Raw genomic sequence first — 24,842 nt, forward strand, 5'->3', positions numbered from 1 at the left:
GCAAGTTAACATATGTGTTTTACACAGCAGGGGTCATCTACTTAAAGTAGAGCTATAGGCAAAACATTTTTTTCAATTTGGACTGAGCAAGGGAAGGTTATAACCAATGTCAGATTTTTGTTTCGCCATTTGTGTCCTATTCCAGAGATTTCCCTTCATTTTCTGTCTGAAAGCCAAACAGGAAGTGAGAGGAAATCCTTGAAAATTAAGGGAATTCCTTGGGGACCCCCGGGTCACCAGAACTATTGTCCCCATTGGAAGATTTTCCCTCTATTATATTTCTGGGGATGACCCAAAATTTGGGATTTTCTTTTACTATCACTTTAAATATTAATGGTAAACAGGACAAATAGAGAGGGTGATTTTTCTTAACTGGGGCATAGACAGCAATAAAAACAAACACGTTTTCTAATTAGGAATGGGACCTGTCTGGGATTCACCCAGATAGTCAGAGTTTTGAATCATGTGTCTGTGTTTCAGTCCACCTGAAACCCGGACACATTATTCAGACAGGACTGTGGCTCAGAACAGGGCTTGACAGGAGGGTGAGGGGGCACTATGTGCACCTCATTACTATTCTATTAGGAGTGCCCAAAAGTGTCCCAGGTCTGTTACAATCTTATAGTATATACTAAAGAAAATAAATTACTGTGCGCAGTTAAGTGTACAGGTTTGGCTTGAAGAAAAAGTGGCAACCCTAGTTATAATCCCTCACCACTCTATCCAAAAAAAAGTTTTGCCTTTAGTTATACTTTAACAATTTCATTTTACATTTTAGAGATGTGCTTTGGCCCTTTCTTCTACATAGTAAAATTGCATTCTAAATGTAGTAGAGATTGCTAACAAATGTCTGATAAATTATCCCACGCGTCATAACAGAATTGACAAGGCATCTTACATGTCTCCTTTATCTTATTATGTGCTTGACATATTATTTCAGTTTAACATATGTGGGGTCAATTTATGCTGAGTAGTTATTAGAAGCCATGATAACAAAAGCCATTACACTGCAGTTCCGTTTTGACAGTAAAAATTTCTGCAACATTATCACAAATCCTCCTGCATTAGTGCAATGATCCTTACAATAGTTTCATATTAGAATGAAAGGGCTGCTCTAGCATACTTGATAAAAGTTCTTCCTAGCCTGTCTTTATATTTGCATGTTTTTTGTTCACTTATATCACAGATTTGTAATAAATCAAACGAAATGAACAAATAAATGTACATAAACACACAATCTGGGGTAATCAATCAGCAGACAAAATAGCTATGACAATGTCACAAGGTAGTGACCCACAGCAATCAGTCACAAATCTTCTCTTAACTGATCTGAATATTTTAAACAAAACATTAGATTGCTTTTCTGGGTTTTTGTTAATGTATTTTTTCTACATTTGTGAAAGTGTAACTTTCGGTTTAAATCACCTTAATACATTTCAGGTGCATGGACTTTCTCTTTAGAAGAAGTAGACTCATGTGGCCAAGAGACACACAGAAGATGTGCAAAGTCTTACCAAAGGTTTTGCTTCAACCTCTGTCCAGCAGGTCCGCCTGGTCAGTGGGGGATCTTTCTGCTGATCCCCGCTAAGCAGGCGGATGACAGGTCCGTGTCTGCTCTGCTATGCAGAGCAGACACAGACACAGCCCGCTCTCCTCTATGGGGCAGCCGGATGGATATTTGTGCCCAGATCGGATACTGGCGGGTGTCAGTGGACTCATGTCTGCTGACATTCACCGCTCCATAGAGAGCTATGGATAGTCCGATCGGGTCTGCCTGAAAAACAGACAGGTGGACCTGACTGGAAAGTTTGTGTGAAATCGGCCAAATGCAGTCACATACTGAGCAAAATCCTGTCTCCTGCTAGCATGCTGTATAGAAGGACAATGCTCTTTGCGTGGAAACAGTGGTCTCTCTGCTGAGAAATTACTAAAGTTACACCTCAGTTGTGGGTTTGCATGAGCATGCAGATGTTCATGCACCCAGTGACCTCAAATGCTTAAATAAAAAAATGTAAACTCTGATAAAATAATACAAACATTCCTGTTTTTAGTGTGCACTGGACATTCAGAGAAGGCTGTTTTGATATGCACTTCCTACATGAAAATAAAATAAATACAAACTAACTGATGTAAGGTTTCCCCAAAAAGATTAGGGAAAGTACAATTTTGTTTCCAGGTACCCAACCACCACCAGCTGGTGCCCGTTCGGCTCCTGGAGTATTTACTGCTGAGCAACATTTGCATGTAAATAGCTGTATGTATGCTGGTACAGATTTATGTATCTATCTAAGCAGAAAATCTGCTTAGAAAATACTATAAAGTAGTATCTGCTTAGAAATACTAAAATACTAAAGTGCAGTCTGTTTTTTTTTTTGTTAAATGATTCAAACATGAAAAATTTAACTTTATTGGTTCCTACCAACAGTTATTTTCTTGTTACAGCGTAAATAAAGCTGTCCCACTGTTCTTAGGCAAATAGAAAGCCTCTCAGGACTAAATTATCTTTTTGGTCGCTTTTACACATGTTCATTTCATCGGTTCAGTCATATTTTTGAAAGAAAAAATTTATGAAGTTTACATCAGTTTCTTATCAGCTTTTACAACAGTTCTTTACATCTGCCTGCTAGAGTTCTTAACAACTTGAGTCCATGGAAAAACTGACCTTTTGTCCATTTGCATCCATTTTTTGTCCGATCCATTTATTTATTGGAAGAATAATAGGGCTTTGATCCCTTCCAAAAAAACACTGTTGACAGAAGTGGATGTAATGGATAATCATCCATTTTTCCATTGAGATACATTGATGTCCATTTTTCATCTGTCAACGGAGGGATGCAAAACGAACAAACGGTCCACATTATGTGAAAGGGGCCTGAGGGATGTCACATGCAACGTTCAAGGTACATTCAACTCCAAGAATATAATGTCAGCAAGAAGTGATACTTTAGTTCTAGAACAATCTTCTGTCTTGTTTCAGGATGTTTGCACACATTTACTAGAGGCAATACACATTCCCACATTCATTATATGAACCCTATAAGTAGACACATTTATTCTAGTAATACCTTCAAGGTGATCCTATCTTACCTGCAAGTAATCTCGTGTTGTTGCCTCTCTCCTCAGTCTGCTTTCATAATTGACCAATAACTTGTCTTTCTCATCCAAATAACTTTCTTGAAAAGTCTTATATTCCGAAGCTAGTGCGGTATTTTCTGTTAGCGCTGCCTCCAATGCTGCCTGCATTAGAGAGTTAAAAAAGAATAACTTAAACATATTTGATTTCTACTATAACAATGAATTATGCATTTGCCCCTGTAACCCCCCAAAAAGTTCATGGCCACCACTAGAAGGTGCTATTTAGAGGCAGGAGAGCTGCTCTGTATTGGCCTACATGATCAGCCTGTCTCCTGGATGCAGTATGTGAACACAACTCTGGACACTGTCCCCCAGCATATTGACAAATGTCCAGAGGTTGCAAGGACAGCTACAAATATATAATTCCTACCACACATTTTAAGTATACGTATATAACTGGAAATATGTATAAAATATGAAAATACATTATGGCATGCTATTTAATTTAATACCAATTCATTATTCAGTGCAGCGGAGCATGCTGGCAAACAGGAAGCTTGCACTCTAACTGAGCATCATCAAGACATAAGAGTTATGAATGGGTATTCTCTCACCAGTTCCCCCTTTGGCCATAACAGTCGATTCCCATTGGCAGGTGACTAAAGGTCACCCTTGGAGCACAGAGCACACCAAATTGCTCTAAACAACAAAGTAAATGGCAAGTGGTCCTCTACCTTACTAAAGGCAAATAGGTTATTCAATTAGCAAGGTAATAAGGTGAATCTCTGATAACTTTCATCATCCAATTATATGCAAACACATTTTTTAAATTTTCTTTGCTTGTGATTGGGCATTATCTGCAAAGCAAATTTTCACTACATTCACCAAGCTAAGGGAAAATTTACTTTGCAAAGTGAACTTACTCTACTCCTGCAGACAATCAACCTCAATGAAAAAGATGCCATTTTATGAATTTGCCAGTCTCCCAATTTATAAATCACTTTAATCATCAGTATTCACAGTTTAAAATGTGAGTCCCTTTGGTGGTAATGGATTACTGCACTTTAACTGCTTGTGTTAACATCATCATAGGACTAAGCACTGTCTTAATAAATGCATCCATTCAACAGAGTAATTACATTCTGTATATAAATGTGAACATTTGTGACTATAATTACAATCTGTGAGACAACTGGAAACAATCGTTAAAAGTGAAAAACTGGAAAAGTGAACAGTAAAGAAACTGGAGAAAAAAGTAGCAGCATTTGTTAATTGTTAATGTACATCTAAAAGCTGTTGTATGATCATCTATACTAGGACCAAGTCCAGTTACTATGTGATGCACAAGACTCCTTTACCTTCCCTAAGTAAGATAAATCCTCCTTTATTTGTGTCTCACGTTCTCCTACCAGACACTGTAGCTCACGTTGAGAGGGTTTCTGCAACAAAGCTGTCGATCCAGAAAGCAGTGGGCAGGACTAGACCTGGTCAGATGCTGCCTAACAAGCTACACGTTTATGAATCAGCAGTAACAATGGTCATAGCCATGCACCTACTACATGTATTTATCCCACTATAGTGCAATTAGGTACAGCCTACATCAGAGTGGCAACTCTAGTTTGAATTCAGGAACAATCCAGCATCAATGCCACTTTGAAGCTGTATTAAGTGAATTTCTCTGCACCATCAACAGGTACTTGTGGGACTTTGCAGGGGGACCAAAAGAAAACTGAAAGCACAAATGTACCTATAATAAAGTGCTGCAATTTGTTTTTTGTTTCATGGGAGGCCATAGTTCTACTTTAAATCAACTTCTGACTTCATTCCACTTCACCTAGAAATGCTGAGCTGAGTTGAGCATCTTTACACAATAAATTTAAGTGAATTGAATATTCACTTCAATTATCCAATCATGTGCAGATGAAATAAGTAAACATGGAAGTGAATATTCACACAATTTAGGCTACATAAATAAATCAGCCTCAATACATATTTTGTAGTCGCTTAAACATTTTTCTTTTTATACAAATTAGGTCTGCGTATTGCCAAGGATGGAAGATAATTACCTACCTTATAGCCAATGCACCTATATTTATTGCAATATATAACTACATAATACGAATAAAATGTACAACAATCTCCTTTTCATTCCTTCAGTTACACTTAATACTGCACATAATTCATTAGTAAGCTATACCGATCCACTTGGTTACTCAAGTTATTTTACCAATCACAGAGCTTAGCTACAGCAAACAAAAGCCTTTTAAGTAAAATCTCACTACCTCATAGCTTCCCAACATTAAGATTGATAACCAATCAGTGGAATTTATCTCTTATTTCAGTCCGCTCTGCTAATTAGGGAGATGAAAAATTAGATTGTACATGAAAAGTTAAAAGGTATAGCAAATTTCCTTAATTCTAAAACTTTTTATGCACATTATACTTTTTGAGGCTTTTCTATATCCCATAGAAAAGGCAATGTAAACTATATGAATTACTTACTTTGTAAAAGCAAATATATTTTTACATGAAATGTACTGTATAATAATAATTCTGTGACTACTAATAACGATATGAAGGACAAGCCCATTCTTGTCTGAGAATGCTTTTTTTCAACTAGGGTTTCTCCAGAGGTGGCTAAAGGTGGTGAGCAGTGGCAAGCTGACCTACTGCCTGTTGGTGCATGCAGATATGAGGCCAACTTCACCTGGCAAAGTAAGTGGTGTGGGGCCAGTAGAGTTTTTCCCCTCTTCCCTTGGTAACCACTCATACAAATTATCTTTTTTGCTATCTATAAAGGTGACATTTTCCCAAATACCACCAATGTGAGAGGCATTCTTCCTCTCTCTGACCACCGGTGTAAGGGGGCCATCTATTACTGGCCATCAATGCAAGGGAACAGTACTACGGTATGACCACCAAAGGTATGGTCCTTCTTCCTCTGAACACCAATGTAAGTGGGCATCTCTCCTGCTGACCTTCAAGATAGGGTGGTTCTTTCTCAACTGACCACCAATGTAAGGGAACACTAAAATGTTTACTGTCTGCTTTTTTTCTGGCTTTTGTTTCTTTCAAGGTAATTTTCGGATTATTACTGATTATAATTTTTCCATATAGAACAGTGAAGGATGAAACAAAGGCAGAATTGCTTCAAGGTAAAAAAAAAAAAAAAAAAAAACCTTAAGGCTTTAGAAACACTTTAATGTAGATAATTAAAGTAAATAATGTCCAGCCTTTAGAGCCACTTTAACCATTTCCATACCGCTGAAAATCATATGACATCCTTGGCTTTCAGTGGGGATATCTGAATGATGCTTGCAGCTGCAGGCATCATTCAGATATCTTTTTTTTTTCAGCTGCTGATTCCCTACACCATAAGAACAATTATGGGTGTTCAGCCGGTTGATCGTCCTCCCCCCTCTCGCCGCCCTCTGGTACTTTTCCCAGCTTCTTCCGATGCAATCAGTGGCTCCAGAATAAAGTCATAGAAAAATCTCAGGGACAGATGGTCACTGGCAATCTCTATGACTTTCGGTGGCCCAGGCGCGACATTATGATGGCCGGCGGAAGTAAACAATTCCGGGGACTCAGCAGGAGAGCCTGAGATCGTTAATTTTTTTTTTTTTATCTCAGGCTTTCCAACCAGAAGAGATATGGGGACTTATAGACAACACATCCATAAAGAGGACCTTTCATACACTATTCCTATTACAAGAAATGTATACATTCATACATAGGAATAAAAGTGATCAAAAAATATATTTTTTATAGGGAAAGTGTAAAAATAAAAAGTAAACAAAATAAACAATCAAAAAAATGTAATAAATTAAAGAGCCACCGTCCCCGCATGCAGAAGCGAACACATATGTAGGTCACGCCCGCATATGTAAACGATGTTCAAACCACACATGTGAGGTATCACCGAGAATGTTAGAGCGAGAGCAATAATTCTAGCTCAAGACCTCTTGTGTAACTCTAAACTTGTAACCTGTAAAAAAAATTAAAAACTTCGCCTATGGAGATTTTTAATTACTGAAGTTTGGCGTCATACCACGAGTGTGTGCAATTTTAAACCGTGACATGTGAGGTATCTATTTGTTAACTTCTCATGTGGTCAATGGTTGTTCCAACTCAACTGTTTATTTAGCTCTAGTATATTAAACGGGTTACTCAACCTGCATAGTGCATTGAACATTTTTTGATTCAATATTGTATGTATAGTATGTGATGTTATTATATTGTGCATTATGTTCTGATTTTCTTTATTTTTCAGACATTGTTAAATGTTTTGTATTGTCTGTCTCTGTGATCCAGCATCCTAACTGCATGTAGAGAACTGTGGGTGAATGTGCGGCCGGGTAGCCCCGGCTATATTCCACGCATCCTTGATGCAGGTTAGGCTACGGCATTGCGGGACTAGTTTGAGCTGGCCCCTTTCCAGTACACCCCTTCTACCTAGTGACTTATTGTCATTTAGCTCCCGGAGCCGTTGTTCCTAGGGGTTGTCATGCGCTTTGTAGCTCATTGTGTGCTTGTTGTGGAGGTTCCACTGGAGGGAGCTCTCCCTCTTTCTGTCCCCTATCGGGACGCTCACTTTCCCATTTTTGCTCTGTGGCGGCCGGCTTGTTTCCATCTCTGTGCTGGCCATGCATGCGTGTTAGGCAGTGATGCACGCACACCCCCTTACAGCCAGAACAGGTGATGCGAAAGCTCATTGCTCTGCTCCCCTGATTTGGTGATATATTGGATGTGGGCTTATGTCATCTGACAGATCGCTTCAGTGTCACTTTTTTATTGATGGACTATCATCATTGTACCTTACTCTGTTATGGAAGGATTTAAATGTTATTGAAAAGCGCTATACTTAAAACGGCCTCCTGATTTACCATCTATTTATTTAATTATATTAAATGGAATAACATATACCACATCCAGCATTTCCACGTGGTACTACAATTGGCTCTATCTTACCGGTTCTCCTCCCTCTCTTTCCCCTTTCCACCTTCCCTCCTTTCACTTTCTTTAACCCCCTCCTTCCCTCCTCTTCCCTCCCCCCCTTCCCCTTTCATTTCTTTTCCCAGAGAAATTACCAATATCAGCCTGTGCTTCTCATTCCCTGTCCAATCAAAAATCAGATGACCGACCTGGACATGCTGTCCATGTAAATGTTATGCCGCGTACACGCGATCGGAATTCCGGCCAGAAAAAGACAGATGAGAGCTTTTCATAGCAAAATGCGACCGTGTGTATGCTCCATCAGAATTTAGCTGTCTCAATTTCCGCCAGCCAAAAATTGATAGCATGTTCTCAATTTTTCAGATGGAAAAACTTTCTATCGGAAATTCCGATATGCAATTCCGACACGCCAAAAATCACCCATGCTCAGATTCAACTTCGAGACAGAAGCTATTTGCTACTGGCCATTGAACTTCCTTTTTCTAGTCCCGTCGTACGTGTTGTACGTCACCACGTTCTAAACGATCAGAATTTGGTGTGACCATTTGTAGGCAAGACAGCTTGAGCGGAATTCCGCTGGAATTCCGTCGGGAAAATCATCAGAGCTTCTTCCAATGAGAATTCCGATCATGTGCACACGGCATTAAGAACGGATAAACAGAAATGCAAGTCAGTTGACAGGTAGAACAGCTCCAATAGATGTAATACAATGGTGAAATTAGCTTTAAAAAAACTTTTTAAAAATGATTTAGGTAGGCAAATTAGTTTTTCTATTGGTACGTTAACCTATACATATTCACATTCTCTTGTGACTTCTGGTCATAAAAGGGTTAAGGCGCACTAAAAAAATGTACATCAAAGCATGTTAAAAGCACACTTGATTGCATGCAGTAAAATATGTCCAAAATTCATATAGCTGCAAGCCAATGCTGTTAAAAAGCCATGTTTTCTTTTCCTATTTTGCAGCAGGTAATATGCAGAAAAGTTCTCCTTTAAATAAGGATGCTTATAACTGAGCATCACTCAGGGTCCCAATGTGCCAATCTGAGCATGCATGTTATAGTAAGGGTAGCAATTTACTAACACTAAAATGCAGGTGTATGTAAGAAAAGTTTTTATTTCTTAAATTCCCTTGCTGGTTGAGTACAGTGACCACTGCTCTTCACTTCATTTTAGTAAATCACTCCCTAAGTGTGGTTAAGCATGATCAATGACCATGGTTGGGAGACTAATAAGTAAATAAACTTTCTTCATTAAAGTTTCACTTCTTCTGCTCAACATGCTGAGAAAAACAAGCAGAACAAGGTTGTAGCTGCATGAAATATAGACTGATCATCAGCCACTGGCCTGTCCCCTGCACTCACCTTCAAGCTGTCAATAGAGGAGCTTGAGAATATATGAAGCAGGCGCAATCATATTTTTGTAAAAGTGTAGGAGGAAAGAAAAATGAAGATGGAACTCTTGAGAATACAGGGGATAAATTAAATAAAAATGTTCATTTTGTGCCCCTTTTAATCTTACTGATGTATTCAAACTATTGGACCTGTACTGTAACTGAATATCTCAACTGTACCTGAAGAAATAATGGAGCGTGTCTCAGCAGTAAAACAGAACGGCACTAAACTGATGAGTTTAACCCAGCAGAAAGAGCGGCTGTAAACATGACAAATGCCTGCTATTGATTTCAGGTTTAATTACTCTGTGCAGCACTGACAAAGCCCATCAGATGTTGTTGTGAAGTGTAAATGGAACAGACCACACTTCACTGACCAGAGGAAACTGATGGTGTCTGCAGTTTGCATTGTTTACTTTATCCTCCGTAAACTTCAGCCTTGATCAAATTAACAAGTGCTACTAACCTCCAACAAACTACTGTGCTCCCTGGTTTTATTGCAGAATCTGGAGATTACTACCATTCAGTGCCCAGTGACAATGGGAAAATGTTTTACAGTCTTCCCATTCAGTATAAGGGACTGCTGTGAATTTTTAAGAAGAGATATATATACATAGTATGTGTGTACACATTCATACTGTAAGTCCACAAGAATCTTTCTAAATGGTTTCTTCACATACTTTTCTTTACCTGCCAATTTGCACTTTGACGGAAATATACTCCTTTTTGTTGTTTTGTGATTGGCTCTTTCAGATATCTACAGTATTAGTCCAAAAACTCTTGGAATATATCACAGCTGTTGTACGACTATCCCATTTATTCTACTGACACAGATCAATTTTGTACAACATTAGCCCTTCCTTCATCTGGTTATTTACTTGGTAAAGGGCTGATGCCCAAAATGTTGTGCATTAGTGCCTAATGCAGGAGAAGCTGTTATGTCCCAGGTGTTTAAGACTATGGTTTTATGGAACTATGCATAGATGGAAACCATTCAGAAGATGGTGAGCTACAGCTGGCTATTAAATTCACATTGCCTGATTACATTGATTTAGCAGTCTATATGCAGGGACAAATATGGTGGTACATGGGGAAGTTGTGACAGCTCCTAGTGGAAACAGTGGAAGAGCTGTGTGAAGACTAAAAGCTTTAATGGCCATTTTGTCATGAGTATCCATTTTACGTATAACGTAGAAACGTCTCATAATAGTTGTTTGTCCAGAACACTTCATAGTTATTAATGGTTAATTATTTTTAATCTATGAATATGTAGCTGAAGTCATACCTTAGGAACTTTATTCACCTTGTCACGTCTCATGAACATTGCTCGCTCTGTGGATGCTTGGAGTTGATTATTTGATGACAAATGCTTAGATAAGATTCTGTCTATGTGTTTTATTCTGATCTAAATTATACTGAGATTATTGAAACCCCCTGTTTTCGAGTATATATTGTTTCTTCCATGTAATAAATGACGAATACCGGATGATACATTTGTGTTGTTAATTATTCCTGAACGTGCTTGAAGGTTTGGTAATACGCTGATATAACATGGTATCTTTAGATGAACAAAGTTAATATGACGCAAGACTAACAATTGTATGCAAGGGCTTACTTGATTTAATATCAATTAACTATATTACTTAAGAAGGCCAAAATATAACTTATTTGATGGGTATGAAAGCACAAACCCTCGCAAAACTTTTTTGGGGAAGACTTGAGAAGGGTTCATAAAGGTGGAGTGGCCCATACAAAGATACACTTTGTGCAGAAGCCCAGAGTTACAGGAGCATTTGTCAAAATTCAACTGTATAATGTTTTTGATCTATATCAAAACATATACTTAAGTATTAGGTGTGGGAGACCAACACCTGTTGGTCGCCAATCCTTAGCTGCTCCAATCCACGTAAATCTCCATTAATGCCGACAGAAAACAAAAAAAAAATAAAGATAAAAAGGGGTCTGATAATAATCAGGAATGGTCAACAAAGTCCAAGTCCCAAAGATAATGGGGGCAGAGAGAAGGAGGGAAGAAAAAGTGAGAAAGAAAAAACATGTGGTGGAATTGGGGAAATGGGGAAGGTCAGAGATTAAGCAAAATTTAATAATAAAGCAAACTCAAACAGAAGAAATGGTATAGCCTACAGCAGGTGGGACGAGAAAGGAAAATTAAAAGGCACCACCAACCATAAATAGAATGGAGAAAGGCAGATGAATGGAAAGTTCAAATCTACCTATTTTAGAAAAAAAAAGGCTCACATTGCTCAGAAGCTCTGTTGTGATACTAGAGCTCTGCATTTTGGAATATATTGAAAGTCCACATATTAGGAACATGTCAAATTTTTATTAATCTCTGTGATTATGATGGGAGAGTTCCCCTCTCCTTGTTTTTTTGACAACAGAAAAATGAATGATGGGACAATATTTTAGCTGAGACAGAAAGAAAGAGACAGTGATAATAACCACTCCCCTTTTGCTGTATTGCAGGGTGTCACCACCACTAAACAGGTCTCCCATCATTGGATAGATTTCCCATCACTCAGCAATGCTCCAACTGGGATAGGTTTAAACTTTTCTTCACTCTGCCCAAAGCTACACAAAAGTGTTGCCTGCATTTGGGCTTTCAAGTTATATTAGAATTAGATTGTTACCAGTGTGGCCAGCCTACACCAGATGGTGAAACTGTTCGAACAATTGAATGTCCTGTAGATATTGTTATTTTCAACTAAGTCCTCTGTGTAGCATTATGACTTTGATTTTGTTTGCGCACCATTGGCTCTGTTACTTCCCCCAGAGATACTGCTCTGCATAGCATTTCAATAACACATTTGTTACCTGGAGGCAGTTCAAGGGAATATATAATGGTGGTGGAGAAATGTGATCTTCTGTGAGACCATCAGACTTGAATGTCACTAACTTTCATGCTATGTCACTATTTGTTCATGAGAACACAGGGATTCCTCTCTGACTTCTGCAGCTTAATATATTTAGGAACTCTTTAGGGCATTAACAATTGATTCACTAAAAGAAAAATGTACAACTGCATGAAGAATAATCATTTAGTGTTTCATAAAGTTTGTAGAAAACAATTCTGTCAAACAAGCAAGAACTGACCTACTGAAATGCCTTACTGTACAGAACAAAAACAAACTCTATAAAGGTGACCTGCCAAATCTCATAAAATTTGTACATGTAACATATAGCACAATTTCAATAAATATTGAGAACATTTTTCTTAAATCATTATCTTTAAAAACTGATGCCATTTTGAGGTCAGGCCTTAGCATATCCATTTAAATTACTATAACTCAAAATTACATTAGGCTTTACATTGCTTAAGAGAGAGCATTGCATTGCTTAAAGCTGAACTTAAAACATCTAAATACATTCATATATGAAATGTAGCCCCTCCCCCCTACCTCCAAAGAATATAAGGTACTGTATCTCACAGGGTAGACTAGCATTTTATCTAAGGGTCTAGTCCTTTACAATAGTGGAAGTGTACAGATGGACACTCTTTACTTTTAGTTGCAAGAAATGTAATTTATTGACTCTCAATCAACACTCCTGGGAGAGAGGGTTAAGGAACAGGCAATCCGTGGACTAACAGACTCCTGATAAGGTGACAAAAGTACTTACAGTCTTTAAAGGTGAAGAACCTTTAAGCAGTCCTCACATTCTGTGAAAGCAGTACCTGGCTATAAGACATTTGTTGGTTCAGATACCGAATCCTTGGGGAATAACTACCACCCATAGATTGAGGACCAAGCTTCTCAGGATCCCCATTCAGACAGATGTTTCTCCATGGTGCTTCAGTCCCTATGCTCGCCATACTAGGATCAAAACCTAGGCCTCCGTTAGGGCACACGGCCATCCTCCCAAGGCAGAAGGTCTGGGAGAATCAGAAAGCCATACACATTCCGCCCCCAGGTAGGATTGACTTCCCAAGATCAATACTAAACATTTTTAACCTTTCCCAGACTGCGCCATTGGCGCTAAACCTCCTAGTAACTGACCAGGGGAATAAAAATATACATACAGTATCTCACAAAAGTGAGTACATCCCATACATTTTTGTAAATATTTTATTATATCTTTTCATGTGACAACACTGAAGAAATGACACTTTGCTACAATGTAAAGTAGTGAATGTACAGCTTGTATAACAGTGTACATTTACTGTCCCCTCAACACACAGCCATTAATGTCTAAACCATTGGCAACAAAAGTGAGTACACTCCTAAGTGAAAATGTCCAAATTGGGCCCAATTAGCCATTTTCCCTCCCTGGTGTCATGTAACTCGTTAGTGTTACTCAGGTTCCTCCTCATGGCAAAAGTTATAAGAAGATTGCCATTACACTGAAACTGAGCTGCAGCACGGTGGCCAAGACCATACAGTGGTTTAACAGGACAGGTTCCACTCAGAACAGGCCTCGCCATGGTCGACCAAAGAAGTTGGGTGCACATGCTCAGTATCATATTCAGAGGTTGTCTTTGGAAATAAACGTATGAGTGTTGCCAGCATTGCTGCAGAGGTTAAAGGGGTGGGGGGGGTCAGCCTGTCAGGGCTCAGACCATACGCCGCACACTGCATCAAATTGGTCTGCATAGCTGTTGTCCCAGAAGGAAGCCTCTTCTAAAGATGATGCACAAGAAAGCCCGCAAGCAGTTTGCTGAAGATAAGCAGACTAAGAACATGGATTACTGGAACCATGTCGTGTGGTGTGATGAGACCAAGATAAACTTATTTGGCTCAGATGGTGTCGAGTGTGTGTGGCAGCAACCAGGTGAGTACGAAGACAAATGTGTCTTGCCCACAGTCAAGCATGGTGGTAGAAGTGTCATGGTCTGGGGCGACAATCTGTGAAGCTCTGGTAAACTCCACGCCCAAGAGGGTTAAGGCAGTGCTGGAAAATAATGGTGGCAACACAAAATATTGACACTTTGGGCCCAATTTGGACATTTTGACTTAGGGGTGTACTCACTTTTGCCAGTGGTTTAGACATTAATGGCTGTGTGTTCCGTTATTTTGAGGGGACAGCAAATATACACTGTTATACAAGCTGTAAGCTCACTACTTTACAGTGTAGCGAAATCTCATTTTTTCAGTGTTGTCACATAAAAAGATATAATAATTTATTTGCATTAATGTGTGTGTGTGTGGGGGGGGGGGTTGTGAGATACTGTAGCTGTAATTAGTGTAGCATTTCAAACTAATGCCATGGACATTCACCCACAGCAGCAAGCAGAAGCAGAGTCCAGGGGAGACCCAAGAAAACTGAATTATCTGTGCAGCTTAGGCTGAATACAGCCTAGCAAATACTAAATTTAAATAGAGACTTCTGCTTAAAGTGGATGTAAACCCTCACATATACCAAGTCAAATGAACGGTCTCAGATGATACACAGGAATGAAACAAATCTCCTTACATCAGTTTTACATGTATATCTGCTGTCTTCATCTTTATATACTGTTTAGAAAGTGCACATCAACATGCTGATAATCTATTTATAGCATCCTCTCCAACACAAAACTCTGGCTGCTTATCATATGTGACAGAGAACTTTTCTGGAGTTATCAGGCTGAAAACAGAAGAGCGGAGCAGGAGACAGCTATGGAGCATAGGGCTTTAAGAAGAGATAACAAAACACTGCAGATATATGTGCCCAGGTCCAATTTCATGAAATGGGTTTACATCCACTTTAAGGCAGGGTATCTATGGAACCATATTACTAACCAAAGGATTTGCAACCCCATTCAGTCAATCTTGTGATGTGGAAACCTCTGCTAGCTTTCAAATTCAGGTCCTGGAGCACATTACAGAGCTAATCCCAGCACTCCCTGTTCCATTGTATGTGCTGCTATAAGGTGGTATAGTAGGTTAATATTAAAGGCAATATTTATTACCTAAACAATACTAGGTGCAATAGGTATACCGGTATTGTTGTTCTCTTGGGAATAACAATAGCTGTGCTGCCTTTGGCTTCAATACATGAGTCGCTGGTCAGCGAAGTCAGAGTGAAGTCCATATTCCTGATTTACATGCTTGGTTTGGATTAGGGATTCAGTAATTAAGCCTACTTATTACTCTCAGCACATACAGTTGTGTACATAAGGTTACATACACTGGCAGAATTTATGATTTATTGGCCATTTTTCAGAGAATATGAAGGATAACACAAAAACTTTTCTTTCACTCGTGGTTAGTGTTTGGTGGAAGCCATTTATTATCAATCAACTGTCTTTATTCTTTTTAAATCATATTAACAACACAAACTACCCAAATGACCCTGATTAAATGTTTATATACCCCAGTTCTTAATACTGTGTATTGCCCACTTTGACATTAATGACAGCTTGAAGTCTTTTGTGGTATTTGTGGATGAGGCTCTTTATCTTCTCAGATGGTAAAGCTGCCCATTCCTCTTGGCAAAAGGCTTCCAGTTCCTGTAAATTATTGGGGTGTCTTCCATGAACTGCATGTTTGAGATCTCCCCAGAGTGGCTCAATGATATTGAGGTAAGGAGACTGAGATGGCCGCTCCAGAACCTTCACTTTATTCTGCTGTAGCCAATGACAGGTCGACTTGGCCTTGTGTTTTGGATCATTTTCATGTTGGAATGTCCAAGTATATCCCATGCACAGCTTCCTGGCTGATGAATGCAAATGTTCCTCCAGCATTTTTTGATAACATACTGCATTCATCTTGCCATCAATTTTGACCAAATTTCCTGATCCTTTGTAGCTCACACATCCACAAAACATCAGCGATCCACCTCCGTGTTTCACAGTAGAAATTGTGTACCTTTCATCATAGGCTTTGTTGACTCCTCTCCAAATGTAGTGTTTATGGTTGTGGCCAAAAAGCTAAATTTTGATCTTATCACTCCAAATTACTTTGTGCCAGAAGGTTTGAGGCTTGTCTCTGTGCCGTTTTGTAAACGGGATACTTTGTGGTATTTGCGCAGTAATGGCTTTCTTCTGGCGACTCGACCATGTAGCCCATCTTTCTTCAAGTGCCACCTTATTGTGCATCTTGAAACAGCCACACCACATGTTTTCAGAGAGTCCTGTATTTCACCTGAAGTTACTTGTAGGTTTTTCTCTGCATCCTGAAAAATGTTCCTGGCAGTTGTGGCTGAAATTTTAGTTGGTCTACCTGGCCGTGGTTTGGTTTCAACAGAACCCCTCATTTTCTACTTCTTGATTAGAGTATGAACACTGCTGATTGGCATTCTCAATTGCTTGGATATCTTTTTATATCCCTTTCCTGTTTTATACAGTTCAACTACTTTTTCCCACAGATCCTTTGACAATTATTTTGCTTTCCCTATGACTCAGAATCCGAGAAACATCAGTGCAGCACTGAATGAAAGATGCAAGGGTCTGTCAGGAGAATAGAAACTCGTTGACCTTTTATACACACACACACACACACACACACAAACAGATCACAGGTGAAGATGGTTACCTTTAATAGCCATTCAAATCCCTTTGTGTCAACTTGTGTGTATGTTATCAGGCCAATTTCACCAGGGTATGTAAACTTATGATCACGGTCATTTGGGTAGTTTTTGTTGTCATAATGATTTAAAAAGAGTAAACACAGTTGATTGATAATAAATGGCTTCAGCCAAACACTATCCATGAGTGAAATAAACGTTTTTGTGTTTAATTTCATTCATATGCTCTGAAAAATAGCCAAGAATTTATAAATTCTGCCAGGGTATGTAAAGTTATGCGCACAACTGTATGTCCTTTAAGGGATCCTGAATGTGGCTTTCTCCACTTACTAATCATTTGTATATACATTTGTATATACAGTAGCATATACTTACATACCATGCTTCCCTCCTGAAATCTTTTCCATGAAGCCTGCTCAGCATCTTCCAAAATCTTCATAGATGAACAGTATCACTCTATTCACTGAAATGGAAAGCCTATTAATTGGTTCATGAGTTGTCCATTAATGTAATTTGAGTTTGGCTGTGCTAGCATGAATGACTGAGGTACTGGGATAAATACACTTATCCTATAATGAGTACAGGTTTGCCCAGATTTGGTAGCAGGCACCAAAAGGTGCTTGCACTAATTTTTAGCATGCTCTTCTGTTACCCTGATATGCTGCCTTAGCACCAGTAAAAAAAAAAAAAAAAAAATATATATATATATATATATATATATATATATATATATATATATATATATATATATATATATATATATATATATATATATATATATCATCACAACCTCATGTTCAAAAGCAATTGTTGCCCTATCCCTTTTCCTTCACGTGGCAAAGTAACTGTTGCCCAATCCTTTAATCCTTTTACCTTTCTGCAGGGAAATTCTAGTAAATGACCACTATATATTATGCCACAACTCATTAGGTAAGAAGGGTCTCCAAAATAACTAAGTAAGAGGTCACAAATAATATAGAACCCTTCCCTATTAAAATGCAAATAAAATGGTAAGTGGAAGGGCCATTTTAAATAAAGAAATTACTTTGCTAAAACTTAGCAAGCCCACAGGATGCCACCCACACCTAGTCACAATAAAATGGACTTTTAAAATGGTCAAACATAGAATGCATATGAAGCCTATGTTCCACTATTCTATTTTAGCAGATGGTCATACAAACAACTCTGGTACTACATGAGGTTATGGACGGTGCATTAAATTTCAGTTTCCCTTTACTAATCTGTAGGATTCCACCTAAAAACTGTCCTTCTACTCTCTATATCAGTTCATCCCTCACAGTTATTACACTTATCTCTTGTTCCTCACTTGAAGAGTAAGTAAACTCATATGCGCATATGATACTAATCCTTTGGTATCGCATTGTATTGTGAATGTACTTTCTCCCTGTATTGTGTAAAGTGCTATGCAAACTGATGGCATTATATAAATCCTGTATAATAATGAATTAATAATAACATTCATTGTTTAAAACACTTAAGTGTAATAAGTTTGGACTTTGTATGTAATGGTTGCATATGTATATGTTGTGACAATGTGAAATTATCACCATAGTCTGGTTGTAAATTTTATAATATATAAATCATAATATAATTTGAGGCATTATACTCTGAATTTTTATGGTATATTATCACAAACTGGGGGGCATCTCTCTATATCTATAATAGTTCATATTAGTATTGTTATATAGTTTTGTTTATTTACTGCATGATAATTGCATATGAGCAAGTACATTTTTAAAATAAATTCCTTATTTAACTGCTTTCCATCCAGAATTTATATCTATACATCCTGGAGCTGCAGCTGCAGCCAAGATTATGGCGAATGACTTTCATGTAAAAGAGATCTGAGCAACTCTACAACCTTCCAATCACTTTTACATGGCTCAGAAGGGGTCTGCCACCATCCCTGGGCTGTACTATTCCACCAGGGAGCCCAGGACTGCTACAATGGTTAGGCTAGCTGCTCACAGAGAAGATGGTAAAGCACTCATGCCCCCATCTTCTTCTCTGTTAAGAATGAAGCTGGAAGCAATGAGGATTTTGTCATTTCCGGTTTCAGTGCTGTGAACCGTTACTGGCCTTTGAAGCAGGAAATCGGATTTCTCTTTGATTTGCTGCCTTGGAGGGCAGAAGAGGGATCAAGGGTCTAACAGGCCTCAGATTTTTCCATAAAGAGGATCTGCCAGTACCCAAGCTTTTACAAGGGATGTATGTTTATCCCTTATGATACCAATAAAGTTGAATGAAAGAAAAATAAAAAATGAAATAAAAAAGGAAAAAAATAAAATAATATAAATTTAAATTGTTTTAATGTAAACAGTGATTGCACCACACATGTCAGGTATCACTGCAAATGAGTGAAAGCAATAATTCTAGCTGTGAAAGCTTTTAACCACTTCAATACTGAGAACATTATATACTGGACATTATATGATGCCCAGTCAGGATAACTGAACCACTGAAGAAAATAGATACCAAACGCGTCAAGATTTACAATTGCTCCTGCCTGTAAAATGGTAACTACAATTAGACTTAGGTGATGCTTTAACCACTTCCCGCCCGGCCCATAGCAGAATGACGGCCGAGCGGGAAGTGGTTAAAGCATTGCCTAATGCCACGTACACACGATCGGAATTTTGGCCAGCAAAAGACAAATGAGAGCTTTTCATCGGAAAATGCGACCGTGTGTATACTCCATCGGAATTTAGCTGGCTGAATTCCCGCCAGCAAAAATTTGAGAGCAGATACTCAATTTTTCCGAAATTCCGATCATGTGTATGCAATTCTGACACGCAAAAACTCACGCATGCTCATATTCAACTAAGAGATGGATGCTATTGGCTACTGGGTATTGAACTTCCTTTTTCTAGTCCTGTTGCACGTGTTGTATGCCACCGCGTTCTTGACGGTCGGAATTTGGTGTGACCTTATGTATGCAAGACAGCTTGAGCGAAATTCCATCGTAATTCCGTCGGGAAAAGTATCAGAGCTTTTTCCGACCAAAATTTTGATCGTGTGTACGCAGAATTAGTCTAATTTTAGTTACCGTAGTTACCATTTTACAGGCAGGTGCAATTGTAAATCTTGACATGTTTGGAGTCTATTTTCTTGGTGTAACATCATCTTTTACATTTTACCAAAAATGTTCCTAAAAATTTGCATACAATAAACAGTAAGCAAATATTCTGCAACAGCCACCATTTTATATATTTTTTATTTTATTCTCCAGGACCTCTCCTTTTAGAAAGTATGTTTGGAGATTCTAAGTAATTTTCTAGAAAAAAAATGCTGATTATAACATGTATATGAAACTTGGCTCGTGCGGCAAACCATCAAATATACATGTTTACAATCATCCACTCTCGTAGAATGAGTGCAATCAATGTGAGTGAAAACATACGTATCACAATACATTTGATAAATGCACTCTTGTATTACTACATCCAATAACAAAACTACCCATTTCAGTGCTAGATGTTTTTTTACCAAAAGATTCTGTTTATCATTTTGCAGCTGTCAATTGTTCTCCGATATAGCTCTTATTTCTTTTCTTTTTTCTTTCTCCTTTCTTTCCCCTACCCTATTTGGTAACATAGGGAAGAATGGTTGGAAAGAAAAAGGGGAAGACAAAGAATGGCTGCTTTTTCTTTCTTAAAAATATTAATGCAAACTACTTTTACTGTTACTAAAATGAATGCATTAACTTTTGCTTGGCTTCATGGATATAAAAAGTATGTGGCACACCAGCTTTTCCAATAGACACATTCTGTGCACCTGGTAGGAAGATGCAGAGAACCACCAACATTAAAAGGTAGTTGAGAGTCATATTTAGCTCCCAAGCCATTGGTTGTGGACCACTGGCTGCTAAACATATTCCACTAACTGTGAAATGCTTTCCCAGTGAAGTAAACTACAATATCAGTTTTTGTTGGACATTGAAAGAGAAGTATGGGCAAAACTTTTTTTGCCCATACTTCTCTTCTGGGTCACAGAAGTACCCTTATTTTTGCACTCCTATGAACCAGATTCAGCCAACATTGTCTAAAGTCTGCTGTTAGTCGACATCACAGAGCCGGTGTTGGCTCTGGAAGGATACTGAGTTTAAGGTCAAGATCCACCCAACTGCCTGACTGGCAGCTGGCTCAGCCTCTCAACGTGCCAATGAAAGCCTAAGCCAGCTGCTCCCACCACATGCGCTGGAGGAGCAGAGCAGAGAGTGGTGACTGACAGTCACCGCTCTCTGCTCAGTAAAGACCGAGAACTAAGCGATTAGCATTCAGTCTCGATCTTACAGCCAGCAGGGGATAATTGCAGCATTGCATCAATGCTACAGCCATATAAGTGAATATACAGTATATGTTTAATGTGTACCCCACAAATCTCCATTAAATACAAAAAAAAATACCTAATTGGCATCTTCTGTGCAAGAAGCATCATGTCTATATTTTAACAATTTCTCTAAAAATAGCTATCTGTAAGAAAGCAATAGGAGGACAGCTGTAGCACGAGTGTTTAATATTGTGTTTTATGAAGACAGCAGCTATACTGTTGTGCAAATGATCCAAACCCAATGTGTTTGACTAGTGAAGTATCAAACATTACGTTTGTGTACATACAGGTGTGTATCTGTGATACAAGTGGTTAGCACATACACTAATAAACATATTTTTTCTGGAGTAAAAATACAACTGCAATGAAAGAATTAAAAACACATGAAACTTTTGAGTTAATGAACAGGGTCTTTAAGTGCTCATTTAATTCCAACAGCTGTTTGTTAATGCCGTAAGCAGTGTCATAAACTGAGGAAATACAGTTAAGTGCAAGACACTAGTTAATGCTATAAAGCAACACATGCTCTAATATTAAAAGCATTTAATGGCATTAATACAGAATAAAGCATTAGCTCTGTGTTATAATGGCTCAGAGCTGCAGGGCAAATGCTTCTGCACAGCAACTTTTGTAGACAAATCGGCAGAAAGTAAAGTCACACTGTACAGCAAATCATGACATTTTTTATTTCTCTGAAAGAAGTGGAACCCTGATACGCTCACATCTGTTCCAATCACACACTGGATAAAATCACCGTTTTCTAAAGTCCTAAATAACTAAAATTGTAAATCCCCTACAAGTTACCATCTGTAAACATTTAATCTAAAAGATATAACCTAAAATAACACAAACACTGTAGGTTTATTAATATAAATATATGTGTAAAGATGAATGCATTCATGTTATCTATCGAATCTATATATGTGGTTATCAGCTACGTTTTTTAAAAAGTAAACCCGATGATGATGATGATAATAATATTAATAATATATAACAATAACCACATCAAATTTGCAAACTGGATTTGTATAATAATGCTCACCGTGCACAATTCAGATATAGCAACATCTAACACTTGGGAGCCTAATTATATAATGTGCTATCATTTTTTCACTTTGCATCTCACTATTATTGCTATTAGGGCTGTAAATTGCAATGTTTTGATAGCAGCCAATGCTATTTATAAAGCACAGAGGATTGCTTTATAGCAACCCTTTTCTCATCTGCATTATTACCACGTTGAAACGTGAGGAGGCACTGGGGAACAATGCATTTAAATATAATTTAATCATTTAAGAATCTTTAATTTATGACAGCCACTTAATAGTTACTGGAATATTTAAAACCAGCTTCTAACATTAAATACACTATTTTTATATAATAGATTTGAAAATTTATGAGAAAAGCAGGAAGGGGAACTGTGGAATGCATGCAGTCATGGGTCAAAGATGAATCTAGGTTGCAAAGATAGGTGAAAACTATCTTCAGGTCAACATACATTCTCACTAAAGCCTATTCTTTTTGATCAGACAGGTGGACTACATATCAGGTCTTGCATCCAAGTATTCTACTACCTCATCAGAGAAGCAGTCTGCACACCATGGAAATCTGCCCCCAGAGCAATATTCTTAGTCCAATGCGTCACATGCCTAATGAAGGGGTCCTGTGAGGCTCCAAAACATTGCTTTTTCTGTAACTATGTGATCGCCAATTAAAGCTTTGAACCCATTTTGGAGATTCGCAGTATGCCGGTGATATTCTTTCACTCTGATTGTCTTCGGCTCCACCCGATAGTCATTGCATACACAGCCATTTCTACAGGAATGTGTGCGTTGGGAATAATTTGTTAGAACTTTTGTACCAGGCACTCCTCAATACACAGCTAAGAATTTACCAACTGGCAAGCACTTCCATTGTTGCTATCAGAGAGGAAATAGCCTAGGACCAAAACAGGGTCCACCTATGCAATATTTCTACCACAGATTTACTTCTGTGAAGGAAAAATCACCATTTGGTACAGCCATTAGAACTAACTTTCGCAACTATCAAACACACATTAGGCCATGCACAACACGGGGGTTACACTATTCATACAGTAACTCTGTAATGGTAGGAACTCCCAATACCCGACTGGGTCAAAAATTAGTGCAGCTTTAGAGCTTGTAACATCCCAGCCTTCACCTGGGGAGTAAGGGGGATCCCTGCCAGGAATGGCTTTAAAATCAAAGTGTATTCTGGGGAGCAAATTGCTCAGAGTCATAATATATGACTGTATATTCTAAATACATTCAATATGTAACAATATAATAGGAGACGGGACACTGGTATCTAATTACTGTGGGTGTCATGCTTACCCCTAACACAGGTGGTCAGACACTATAGCTGGCTACTGTGTTCTTCACGTATAGCAGCCCCCTTTGCCATAAGGCAAGTAGTCCTACTGGTACTCAGTTGCCCCAGGACATATACACAATGTTATTGTGCCCGGCTACAATACCAGGGCAGGCGCAAACTGAGAAGAGAAAACAAGTACTTGTGGATGGCAGAGAGGCAGAGTGGTTCAATGACAGTCCAGATAAAAAACAGGCAGCGTTCAGCGAATAGTCATTATCCAGTCTGAGGTCATACACAGGGAAATCCAATCAAGCAGAGCAGGGCAGACAGACAGGGAGCTTGATCAGATATTACAAACGTAATCATACTCTATCACAAGCGTGAGACTGAAGGTTTGGCTGGCTTAAATCAGGTCTGGTCTCCACTCGAAAACCTGCCACATTAATCACCTTGCAGGTGGACAGACAAACAAGGAGAATGCAATAGCCAAAACCAGGTTTCTGGAATGATAAGCAGGAGGGAAAGATGCTCCTGACCACGGGAAGACATTTAAAAATAGATGTCAAAGTTGATTCTGATGGATCTACCCAAACATGATCCTGTCTGTGTGATGACGTCATCTGGCCATCCCCTTGTTTCCTACTGAAGCAGTCATAATTGGATAATGAAACATATCAAGGGCGTGGCCGGATGATGTTATCAGGATGACAGAAAATTGAAGTCGGCCATCTTGGATAGGATTTGGAAGCCAAAGTTTAACCTTAAGGGGGAAATGCTTGCTTAAAGAAGCAATCATTTCTATGTACATTGGATAAAGTTTACTCATTTTGTGAGTGAGATTTTAACCCTTTGTTTTAATAAATTGATCTGTTAAGCTGATATATTGTGCAATGAGGTTCTTTTTGTTCCTGAGCTACTTTTGGAGGAAAGGTGTTCATAAGTGGAGAAAGACAGATCAAAGGTCAAAGACAGTTCAAAATCTGAGGTAAGCAGCCTGTTTGGAAGGTGGAGGAAACACTCTGTGGTGATGATACGTTTATAATATTCACAGGTGAATGTTTCATTTTTGATGGACTCATATTGAGGTGGAAGATAAGGTGGTGGACTATTAATATATATATATATATATATATATATATATATATATATATATCTTCATCAATTAAGCATGTACAAGGTCTGGAGTTGATTCTAAGCCCTTGTACACACGGTCTGAGATTCCAACAACCAAATCCGTCCGAGTAATTCTGACGGATTAATTCCAGAAGAG

The 24,842-nt window shown here is 38.4% G+C and overlaps 1 protein-coding gene across 2 annotated transcripts in view; it reads right to left on the bottom strand.

Annotated features, from left to right (window-relative positions):
* Positions 1 to 24,842, bottom strand: part of CCDC178 (coiled-coil domain containing 178) — a 447,704-nt gene that overhangs the window by 122,054 nt on the left and 300,808 nt on the right. For both annotated transcript variants that reach the window (XM_077492627.1, XM_077492628.1), the window contains one exon: positions 3,088 to 3,237. In XM_077492627.1, coding sequence (XP_077348753.1) covers positions 3,088 to 3,237 — 150 coding nt within the window. The remainder of the gene's footprint in view (positions 1 to 3,087; positions 3,238 to 24,842) is intronic.

The sequence above is a fragment of the Lithobates pipiens genome, unplaced genomic scaffold (genome assembly GCF_037356315.1).
Source record: "Lithobates pipiens isolate NorthernLeopardFrog02 unplaced genomic scaffold, aLitPip1_a1.2 Scaffold_19, whole genome shotgun sequence".
NCBI lineage: Eukaryota > Metazoa > Chordata > Amphibia > Anura > Ranidae > Lithobates > Lithobates pipiens.